Source organism: Microcaecilia unicolor, chromosome 9, assembly GCF_901765095.1.
Source record: "Microcaecilia unicolor chromosome 9, aMicUni1.1, whole genome shotgun sequence".
NCBI lineage: Eukaryota > Metazoa > Chordata > Amphibia > Gymnophiona > Siphonopidae > Microcaecilia > Microcaecilia unicolor.
This window is the reverse complement of record NC_044039.1, coordinates 34,329,743-34,342,040: the sequence shown is the minus strand read 5'-3', so window position 1 is coordinate 34,342,040 and position 12,298 is coordinate 34,329,743. Positions and strand designations below refer to the sequence as shown.

At 45.5% G+C, this 12,298-nt stretch overlaps 1 protein-coding gene across 1 annotated transcript in view; it reads left to right on the top strand.

Annotated features, from left to right (window-relative positions):
* The window catches only part of AKR1D1 (aldo-keto reductase family 1 member D1), a 116,219-nt gene that overhangs the window by 85,522 nt on the left and 18,399 nt on the right, over window positions 1–12,298 (top strand). Inside the window, exons 4-5 of the mRNA XM_030214996.1 lie at window positions 956–1,043; window positions 9,315–9,427. Of these exons, the coding sequence (XP_030070856.1) occupies window positions 956–1,043; window positions 9,315–9,427 (201 nt within the window). The remainder of the gene's footprint in view (window positions 1–955; window positions 1,044–9,314; window positions 9,428–12,298) is intronic.

The following is a 12,298-nucleotide window of genomic DNA, read 5'->3' as shown; positions in this document are numbered from 1 at the left end:
GGTTGAAGGGGATCATGGGCAGGCCGGCAGGGGGGGGGGTCTGATGTGGTGGTGGCGGCGGTGGCGGCTCGGGGGCGCGGCTAAACAGTGCCCCCCCACCTCGGGCTCTGGCCCCCCTCCTGGCGAGGTCTGGCTACGCCCCTGATTCAGCTTAGTGTACACTAACTGTGTAGATGCCCATAATATTCCTATTGTCGTCTACATGGGTAACATAGTAGATGACGACAGAAAAAGACCTGCAAGGTCCATCTAGTCTGCACAACAAGATAAACTCATATGTGCTACTTTTTGTGTATACCCTACCTTGATTTGTACCTGTCTTCTTCAGGGTACAGGCTGTATAAGTCTGCCTCCCAACCACCAGTCCCGCCTCCCACCACCAGCTCTGGCACAGACCGCATAAGTCTGCCCAGCACTATCCCCGCCTCCCATCCACCAGCCCCGCCTCCCACCACCAGCTCTGGCACAGACCGTAAAAGTCTGCCCAGCACTATCCCCACCTCCCAACCACCAGTCCTGCCTCCCACCACCGACTCTGGCATGTGCTAATTTTTAGCGTGCGCTAAAAACGTTAGCACACCTTTCTAAACAGGACCCTTAGATTTTGATCCGTTAAGGACAGAGAGAGAGTGCATGAATACAATATGTAAACCATTTTGATTGTACTACAAGAAGGCGGTATATAAGAATCTAATAAATCTAATAATATAGGGGGACTTGTAAGGTAGACACAATCGGTACATTAAATTGACTGAAAGCCAAGGTCACATGTTTGATTGTTGGTTACAATAGCTGCCAATATTCCAAAATGATTGGGGGTTACAAACACAATACAAATGATTCCTTCCTGACACAATGAAGGAGTTTGCTTGATATTAGGGGTGGTCAGCACCCACTGGCACCCGCAGAGGTAGTTCCTATGACTGATGATTTTGAATGTCGCTACTTTTTTCAGCCTGGTGATAGATTTTATCCCATGGATGAAAACGGAAAATATATTTACCATAAAACAGATTTATGTGCGACTTGGGAGGTAAGAGAAAGCATCTTGTCCTGAATTCCTAATTGTATTTGTACCTTTCTGATGCAAATCTATGAATTAAACTGCATTTCATGAATTCATGTACTGTTCTAAAAACTGTTCAGCATTTCCAGTGATGACACATGGTCCAGCATTTCTCTTTTCCTTTTCCTACCACCCCTATTTTCCAGCAATTCCCTGTCTCCTCTCCCACCTTACTTCTTATGGTCCACCAACTCCCTGTTCCTTCCCCCATTCCCTCTACCCCTATGATCCAGCACCTCTTTCCCCCTTCACATTTATGGACTAGCAACTCCCTGTATCCTCTCTCTCCCCTTCCCCATTATGGTCCCTCTGCCATGTCCCACCCTCACTTGTACAGGAAGTTGTGATGAAGGATGGCATGACAGAGGGAAGGATCAGGCACTAAAGAAAGCAGGTTTGATGGACTGAGGACAGGGGGAGGGGGAGATTGGGTGGTAGAGCCGGTTAACTGTATGTGCTGAGTTTGGTGATGCACTGATGGTCTTGAAAAAGACCTTTTGTAAAAAATTAGCAAAGACAGCTTAAAAAGGTATATCTTGCTTAGAAAAGCTTATTGTAACACCATCAGTGCATCACCAAACTCCCTTCCGGAGTTTTACTTATTCATGCGGACAACAAAGACTCCTGAGCAGGCCTGTGGCTGAAACACAGATCTGTGTCGAGCCTACAATAAACTGTCTGTTGTCCTAGTCTCTTGAGTCATCGGTCCACTTCTCATTTTCCTTCCATAATATAAGTGCATACATGTGTGCCCTACCCATGTTCTGCTTAGTTCCACGTGTAACATAGTAGATGACGGCAGAAAAAGACCTGCATGGTCCATCCAGTCTGCCCAACAAGATAAGCTCATATGTGCTACTTTTTGTGTATACCTTACCTTGATTTGTATCTGTCATTTTCAGGGCACAGACCGTATAAGTCTGCCCAGCACTATCCCTGCCTCCCAACCACCGGCTCTGGGACAGACCGTATACGTCTGCCCAGCAATATCCTTGCCTCCCAACCACCAGCCCCGCCTCCCACCACCGGCTCTGCCACCTGATCTCAGCTAAGCTTCTGAGGATCCATTCCCTCGGAACAGGATTCCTTTATGTTATCCATGCATGTTTGAATTCCGTTACCGTTTTCCTCTCCATTACCTCCCGTGGGAGAGCATTCCAAGCATCCACCACTCTCTCCATGAAAAAATACTTCCTGACATTTTTCTTGAGACCCTAGAAGTCTGCTCAGCACTGGCCTTACTTCTCCACTACTGGAATTGCTATGTAAGTACTACTCCTGCTCATCATAACACATTATAACGCCAGTGTATGAAACCGGTTCCCAATTCATCAGCCCATGCAAAACCACAGTCCACAGTCACCCACACTGCCCATCCATTTCAATGGTGACCTCAGCGGCGCTCACCGCCAATGCACGGAAACAGCAAACGTGTCCAGCACCCACCTCTCCATCGGCCCACCCAACCACCACACATCAAAACATCTTCATAGCTGATCCCCATCCAATGTCTCCAACTCCTAGCTCAATCAACAAGCTCTCATCCCCTTGCATATATCAGACTGGGTCAAAGCATCTGACACGCATGTCCCGCCCACAGGACGAGCCGTCTCAAGGACAATCCCCCCCAAGCCGTCCCCAGCGCCAGCCCCGCCACAAACCTTATGGGACAACCCCTTTGCAAAGTCTATAGCAAAGCTGGCGCTGAAGACGGCCCAGGGGGGACCGTCCCGAGACAGCCCATCCACGGGCGAAACACGCGTGTCGGACACCTCAACCCCTCAGTCTGACACATACAAAAAGATAAGCACCCATTGACTGAGCCAAAAGTCAGAAAAACTAGACAAAAATCAGCTATGAAGACCCCTGATACATGACAATCGGGTGAGCCGATGAAGAGGTGGGCGCCGGGACACACCGCCACCTCCACGCATCAGCAACGAGCACCGCTGAGGCCACCATCAAAACAGAATGAACAATGCAAGTGACCATGAACCGCGGCCCTGCACAAGCTGACGAACAGGAACCAGTTTCATACACAGGCGTTACAATTGTGGTTCCATAAGTATATATTTGCGATATTCATCATAACACATTAACAGTCATGAATTCATTTAAGTTTTATTCTGACACTTTCCTCTTTCAATTTAGGGATTCTCCATGTTTTATCCCATGCAGTTTTAAATTTATTAACTGTTTTTGTCTCTATCACCTTCACCAGAAGGTTATTCTAGGTAACATACATAGAGGGGCATAATCGACCAGAGAGAGCCTATCTCCATGGGCGTTAATCTCCGAGAACGGGTCCGTGAAGGGGCGGAGTGAACCGTATTTTTTAAAAAAAATAGACGCCCATGCTTTATTCGCCAAGGTGTGAGCTGGGCGTTTTGCTTTTCACCGATAATGGAAAATGAAATCGCCCAGCTCAAAAACGAATAAATGCAAGGCATTTGTTCGTGGGAGGGGCCAGGATTCATAGTGCACTGGTCCCCCTCACATGCAGGACACCAACCGGGCACCCCTAGGAGGCACTTTTACAAAAACAAAAAAAAAGGTAAAAGAGCTCCCAGGTGCATAGCACCCTTCCCTTGGGTGTTGAGCCCCCCAAATCCCCCTCAAAACCCACTGCCCACAAGTCTACACCAGTACTATAGCCCTAAGCGGTGAAGGGGGGCACCTACATGTGGGTACAGGGGGTTTGGGGGGGGTTGGACGACTAGTAGCATTAAGCAGCACAATTGTAACAGGTAGGGGGGGGATGGGCCTGGGTCCACCTGCCTGACGTCCACTGCACCCCTAACAACTGTTCCAGGGACCTGCATACTGCTGCTTGGGAGGAGGGTATGACATTTGAGGGTGAAAGTAAAAAGTTGTGAAACATCATTTGTTGTGGTGGGAGGGGGTTAGTGACCACTGGGGGAGTCAGGGGAGGTCATCCCCGACTCCCTCTGGGGGTCATCTGGTCATTTAGGGCACTTTTTGGGGCCTTATTCGTCAAAAAACAGGGTCCAGGAAAAGTGCCCTAAATTCTAGCTACAAACGCATCCATTATCGGCGAAGGGCGCCCATCTCTGTTCGGGTGATAACCACGCCCCAGTTCCGCCTTCACCACGCCTCCGACACTCCCCTCGTCAACTTTGTCCGCATCCGCGACGGAGTGCAGTTGAAAGCGTCCAAAGTTCGGCTTTCGATTATGCCCGCTTTATTTGTTTTTGTGAGAAGAACGCCCATCTCCCGATTTAGGTCGGAACTTGGGCGTTATTCTCGTTCGATTATAAGCAGGATAGTAACATACATAGTAGATGATGGCAGAAAAAGACCTGCATGGTCCATCCAGTCTGCCCAACAAGATAAACTCATATGTGCTACTTTTTGTGTATACCTTACCTTGATTTGTACCTGTGCTTTTCATGGCACAGACCGTGTAAGTCTGCCCAGCACTATTCCCGCCTCCCAACCACCAGCCCCGCCTCCCCACCACCAGCTCTGGCACTGACCATATAAGTCTGCCCATCACTATCCCCGCCTCCCGCCACCGGCTGTGCCACCCAATCTCGGCTAAGCTCCTTAGGATCTATTCCTTCTGAACAGGATTCCTTTATGTTTATCCCACGCGTGCTTGAATTCTGTTACAGTTTTCATTTCCACCACCTCCCGTGGGAGGGCATTCCAAGCATCCACTACTCTCTCCGTGAAAAAATACTTCCTGACATTTTTCTTGAGTCTGCCCCCTTCAATCTCATTTCATGTCCTCTCATTCTACCTCCTTCGCATGTCCGGAAAAGGTTCGTTTGTGGATTAATACTTTCAATATTTGAACGTCTGTATCATATCACCCCTGTTTCTCCTTTCTTCCAGAGTATACATGTTCAGGTCATCAAGTCTCTCCTCATACGTCTTGTAACGCAAATCCCTTACCATTCTCGTAGCTTTTCTTTTGCACCGCTTCAATTCTTTTTACATCCTTCGCAAGGTACGGCCTCCAAACTGAACACAATACTCCAGGTGGGGCCTCACCAACGACTTATACAGGGGCATCAATACCCCCTTTCTTCTGCTTGTCACACCTCTCTCTATACAGCCTAACAACCTTCTAGCTACAGCCACCGCCTTGTCACACTGTTTCGTCGCCTTCAGATCCTCAGATACTATCACCCCAAGATCCCTCTCCCGTCCGTTCCTATCAGACTCTCCCCACCTAACACATACGTCTCCCGAGGATTTCTATTCCCTAAGTGCATCACTTTCCATTTCTTCGTGTTGAATTTTAATTGCCAAACCTTAGACCATTTTTCTAGCTTCCTCAGATCCTTTTTCATGTTTTCCACTCCCTCCTGGGTGTCCACTCTATTACAGATCTTAGTATCATCCGCAAATAGGCAAACTTTACCTTCTAACAATTCGGCAATGTCACTCACAAATATATTAAACAGAATCGGTCCCAGCACCGATCCTTGAGGCACACCACTACTCACCTTTCCTTCCTCCGAGCGAATTCCATTCACCACCACCCTCTGGCTTCTGTCCGTCAACCAGTTCCTAATCCAGTTCACCACTTCGGGTCCTATCTTCAGCCCATCCAGTTTATTTAGAGCCTCCTGTGGGGAACCGTGTCAAAAGCTTTGCTGAAATCTAAGTAGATTACGTCCATAGCTCGTCCGTGATTCAATTCTCCTGTCACCCAATCAAAGAATTCAATGAGATTCGTTTGGCACGATTTCCCTTTGGTAAAACCATGTTGTCTCGGATCTTGCAACTTATTGGCTTCAGGAAATTCACTATCCTTTCCTTCAGCATTGCTTCCATTACTTTTCCATAACCAAAGTGAGGCTTACCGGCCTGTAGTTTCCAGCTTCTTCCCTATCACCACTTTTTGTGAAGAGGGACCACCTCCGCCGTTCTCCAATCCCTCGGAACCTCTCCCGTCTGCAAGGATATATTAAACAAATCTTTAAGAGGGACCCGCCAAAACCTCTCTGAGCTCCCTCAATACCCTGGGGTGGATCCCGTCCGGTCCCATGGCTTTGTCCACCTTTAGATTTTCAAGTTGTTCATACACACTCTCTTCCGTGAACGGTGCTCTATCCACTTCAATCTCATTTGTACTTTTTGCACTCCATCGTGGTCCTTCTCCAGGATTTTCTTCTGTGAAAACAGAACAAAAGTATCTATTTAGCAAATTTGCTTTTTCTTCATCGTTATCCACATAGCGGTTCGCAGTATCTTTTAGTCTCACAATTCCCTTTTTAGTCATTCTTCTTTCACTAATATACCTGAAGAAATTTTTGTCACCCCTTCTTACATTTCTAGCCATTTGTTCTTCCGCTGCGCTTTCACCAGACGTATCTCTCTCTTGGCTTCTTTCATTTTCATCCGGTATTCCTCCTCGTGTTCCTTTTCTTGAGTTTTTTTTGTATTTCTGGAACGCCAACTCTTTAGCCTTTATTTTCTGAGCCACTTGCTTGGAGAACCATATCGGTTTCCTTTTTCTCTTGCTTTTATTTATTTTCCTTACATAAAGGTTCGTGGCCCTATTTATAGCTTCCTATAAATAGGTGTAGACCCACCTTTAGCTTACATACTATCACATTTAGGTGATATATCAGTGAATAGTGCATAGCTCAAATATTGGCACATACAGTGGTGGAAATAAGTATTTGATCCCTTGCTGATTTTGTAAGGTTTGCCCACTGACAAAGACATGAGCAGCCCATAATTGAAGGGTAGGTTATTGGTACCAGTGAGAGATAGCACATCACAAATTAAATCCGGAAAATCACATTGTGGAAAGTATATGAATTTATTTGCATTCTGCAGAGGGAAATAAGTATTTGATCCCCCACCAACCAGTAAGAGATCTGGCCCCTACAGACCAGGTAGATGCTCCAAATCAACTCGTTACCTGCATGACAGACAGCTGTCGGCAATGGTCACCCTGTATGAAAGACACCTGTCCACAGACTCAGTGAATCAGTCAGACTCTAACCTCTACAAAATGGCCAAGAGCAAGGAGCTGTCTAAGGATGTCAGGGACAAGATCATACACCTGCACAAGGCTGGAATGGGCTACAAAACCATCAGTAAGACGCTGGGCGAGAAGGAGACAACTGTTGGTGCCATAGTAAGAAAATGGAAGAAGTACCAAAATGACTGTCAATCGACAAAGATCTGGGGCTCCACGCAAAATCTCACCTCGTGGGGTATCCTTGATCATGAGGAAGGTTAGAAATCAGCGTACAACTACAAGGGGGGAACTTGTCAATGATCTCAAGGCAGCTGGGACCACTGTCACCACGAAAACCATTGATAACACATTACGACATAACGGATTGCAATCCTGCAGTGCCCGCAAGGTCCCCCTGCTCCGGAAGGCACATGTGACGGCCCGTCTGAAGTTTGCCAGTGAACACCCTGGATGATGCCGAGAGTGATTGGGAGAAGGTGCTGTGGTCAGATGAGACAAAAATTGAGCTCTTTGGCATGAACTCAACTCGCCGTGTTTGGAGGAAGAGAAATGCTGCCTATGACCCAAAGAACACCCGTCCCCACTGTCAAGCATGGAGGTGGAAATGTTATGTTTTGGGGGTGTTTCTCTGCTAAGGGCACAGGACTACTTCACCGCATCAATGGGAGAATGGATGGGGCCATGTACCGTACAATTCTGAGTGACAACCTCCTTCCCTCCGCCAGGGCCTTAAAAATGGGTCGTGGCTGGGTCTTCCAGCACGACAATGACCCAAAACATACAGCCAAGGCAACAAAGGAGTGGCTCAGGAAGAAGCACATTAGGGTCATGGAGTGGCCTAGCCAGTCACCAGACCTTAATCCCATTGAAAACTTATGGAGGGAGCTGAAGCTGCGAGTTGCCAAGCGACAGCCCAGAACTCTTAATGATTTAGAGATGATCTGCAAAGAGGAGTGGACCAAATTCCTCCTGACATGTGTGCAAACCTCATCATCAACTACAGAAGACGTCTGACCGCTGTGCTTGCCAACAAGGGTTTTGCCACCAAGTATTAGGTCTTGTTTGCCAGAGGGATTAAATACTTATTTCCCTCTGCAGAATGCAAATAAATTCATATACTTTCCACAATGTGATTTTCCGGATTTAATTTGTGATGTGCTATCTCTCACTGTTACCAATAACCTACCCTTCAATTATGGGCTGCTCATGTCTTGTCAGTGGGCAAACTTACAAATTAGCAAGGGATCAAATACTTATTTCCACCACTGTATGTGCACAAATATGCATTAAATGCAGGTATTCTGATCATCTAAGCAGGTTTTTGTTGCCTCTTGTTGGCACCTTCTTTATACAATTACCTCAGAAATGTGTTTTCTCTCTGTATTAAGTGAATGGGCAGACTCTGGAGCTGTCCTCAGCAGTTAGCACAGATGCTTTGTAATTTCTGTGTGGTAACTTGGATAATTAGTGTGTGGTAACTGCAAAACGTAAAAAGCCTTAAGAATAGATTCTCTAACCCCCAAATTCTATAAAGGTCACCCAAATTCGGGTGCAGATCCCAGATCAGCATGCAAACAAATTAGTTAATGAACCATTAACAATCAGTTATTGATATTAATTGCCATTAATTAGGGCTTATGCGCAGGTATGCCTATGCATAGGAGCCAACTTTTCAAAATTATTGGGGGTGCTAAGCCCAATGAAAATAACCCCTCCCTGGACACATACAAAGAATTTTCTCAATATTGGGGGTGCTCAAGCACCCACAGCACCCACAGAGTCGGCTCCAATGTGCCTATGTGCTATTCTCTAACACTGCACGTCTAAATTGTCTCACACACAACTGAAAAGCGGACATAACCAACTGCTCTTGACTTTTCTGTTTGAAACAGTATATCAGCGACAACCATAACCAACCAACCAAATAAATAAATAAATATTTAATCACCTCTCTGACTTCATGTGCAACTTTCTTTAAATTAGTCACCTTATTTTCTATCTCCCCTTACTCTCTTACCTATCTATATGTTGCAGCTTTGCTGACACCACACGTTTTATTACAAATTGTGTTGACATGTAAGTAGTATACTGTGCCTTACTTTGTGTTGTTATTTGACTAATTTTACTGCTGTAATTGTCTATTGCTTATATTTGATTTTTCTTACTGTACACGGCCTTGAGTGAATTATGTCAAAAAGGCAGTAAATAAATCCTAATAAATAAATAAATAAATAAATTAAAAAAACCTTCTGTGGTAATGCTTCATTTCTACAGGCTCTTGAGAATGTAAAGATGCAGGCTTGACCAAGTCTATTGGAGTGTCCAACTTCAATCGTAGGCAGCTGGAAATGATTCTGAACAAACCAGGTCTGAAGTATAAACCTGTCAGCAACCAGGTAAAACCTTCACTGTAATGGAGTTAATTTTGAAATATGATTGACTTCTCATTGCTGTCTTGTACATAAACTTACTAAAGAAGAAAATAAAGCTGGGGGTAACTGATTGAACAATGCTTCTCTTTTGATTCATGATACTTAGGGAAATACTGCTGGTGTAAATGCTTGTGTCAAACCCGGAAAAATGCACGAATACCTAATTCTGGGGCCATTTTACTAAGGTGCTTGGGTGCCTGCGCACGTACAATGTGTGTCAGATTAGAACTACCGCCTGGCTACCTCGTGCCCCAGGCGGTAATTCTAATTTTAATGATATCTGATACGTGCGCCGGAAAATATTTTTTATTTTCCTACCACGTGGCGCTAACCAGGCAGTAATCGGCAGTGAGCCACTGATGATTACCACCCGGTTAACGCGTGAGACCTTACCACTAAGTTAATGGGTGGCCATAAGGTCTCAGGCTCGAAATGCAGGCATGCCAATTTTTATTTTCCTGCACGTCCATTTTCGGGCCAAAAAGCGCCTTTTTTTTGCAGGCGCGCTGAAAAATGGACCTGTGCCTACACCAGCGCAGAAACAATAAAAGCAACACTGGGCCTTCAAGACTGAGACAACAGGAGTATTTTATTAACAAGTGACCCGACACGGGCCGTGTTTCGGCGTAAAACAATGCCTTCCTCAAGGGTCAGAGTCTAGATGTAATAAGTATAAAAGATGTGTTTCCAATATCTCCAATAGTAGACGGAGAGGAAATCTTTGCAACAAGCTCGTCTGTCAAATAGACAGCGATGTAGATTGAGAAACTCCTGTATTAGCCTTCGCTTTAGTAAATATTTTTATAATTTGTTTTTACTCCTGTTGTCTCAGTCTTGAAGGCCCAGTGTTGGTTTTATTGTTTGCCTACACCAGCGCAGGCCATTTTTCAGTGCACTTTAGTTAAAGGATCCCTTTGCTATTATTCTCCAAAGGAACAGGCAGACACCAATATATATTTTTTAGCCTTTCCATTTTTGTTTAGTTATTTTTAGAAGGTAGCCTGGAACAGAAAAAAAAATGGGCTGGGGTGACAGATTTGGATTCTAATCTCCAAAGAGATTCTGTAGGACTACCTGACCAAATCTACATCAGGAGTCCTTTTCTAGCTTTACTGCTATTATGGACCATGCCCTTTGTTGGGTGACTATCCCAAATTTTAAGGGAGGAGGAGTCTTTAAACAATAGCTTGCTTAAGGATGAAGCAATTACACTAAATATAGGGAAGTCATTCATATCTATTTGAAGCATAACCTTAATTTGGGGGCCCCCTAAAGGGATTAAATAGGATACTGTTACTAGGGGGTTATTTATCAAGCAGGCTAATCATAAGAAGAAGAGGAGGGGGAGGCCCCTATTTCTCAGCACAAGGCACAAATACAGCATCTGGAGGCCCAACATTAGCAAACAGGGTTGACTGGAGTATTCCTGGACTTGCTGACAGCTTCATTGCATTTAGAGAGTTAGCAGAATACCAAATTATAATTTGTGAACTCTAGGATGTGACAAATCACTTATGCACACAATAATGTGGGAAAGATCCTGGCATATAGGTTGTATACAATGCAAATTGATAGACTGCTTCATAATAATCCATCATGACTTCTACTTCCTAGTATCATCCATTATCCTTTCCTTTAATGTTTTTAGTCTCATGCAATTACACCAAAGGTCAGTGGCGTACCAAGGGGGGGGGGGGGGGGGGCGGTGGGGGCTGTCCGCCCCGGGTGCATGCCGCTGGAGGGGGTGCAGCGCGCCTGTCGGCTCTTCGTTTGCATGCTCCCTTTTGCCCCGGAACAGGTTACTTCCTGTTACTTCCTATATATACACATTACATTACATCACTGGTCCCCTACATTTAAGCAATGCTAGGAGTTCCTAGACCAGGAAAAGCAATAAATAATCGTCACTGGTCCTTACATTATCCAGGCTCTTATCATCAGCGGTGGGGGTGGGACCTGTTCACAGCGAAAGCCAGGAGTTTCTTTGACCAGGAAACATGGTTCTCTGCGCAGTATGTCTGACATTGCTGCCTGGATGTCTCAGCGCCATCTGAAACTAAACATGACCAAGACTGAGCTTCTTATCTTTCCCCCCTAAACCAACCTCTCCTCCTCCCCCATTCTCTATTTCTGTAAATAACACCTCTCATCCTTCCTGTCTCATCAGCTCATAACCTTGGGGTCATCTTCGACTCCTCCCTCTCCTTCTCTGCACATATTCAACAGACGCTAAAACCTGTCGTTTCTTTCTCTATAATATCAGCAAAATTCGCCCTTTCCCTTTCTGAGCACACTACCAGAACCCCTCATCCACGCTCTTATCACCTCTTGCTTAGACTATTGCAACTTGCTTCTCACAGGTCTCCCACTTAGCCATCTCTCTCCTCTTCAATCTGTTCAAAATTCTGCTGCACAACTAATATTCCGCCAGTGTCGTTATGCTCATATTAGCCCTCTCCTCAAGTCACTTCACGGCTTCCTATCCGTTTCCGCATACAGTTCAAACTCCTCTTATTGACCTATAAGTGCATTCACTCTGCAGCTCCTCAGTACCTCTCCACTCTCATCTATCCCTACATTCCTCCCTGGGAACTCCGTTCACTGGGTAAATCTCTCTTATCTGCACCCTTCTCCTCCACCGCTAACTCCAGACTCTGTTCCTTTTATCTTGCTGCACCATATGCCTGGAATAGACTTCCTGAGCCAGTACGTCAAGCTCCATCTCTGGCCGTCTTCAAATCTATGCTAAAAACCCACTTTTTTGATGCTGCTTTTAACTCCTAAACCTTCTTCAGAACCCTTATTTTATCATCCTCACCTAATATTCCCTTATCT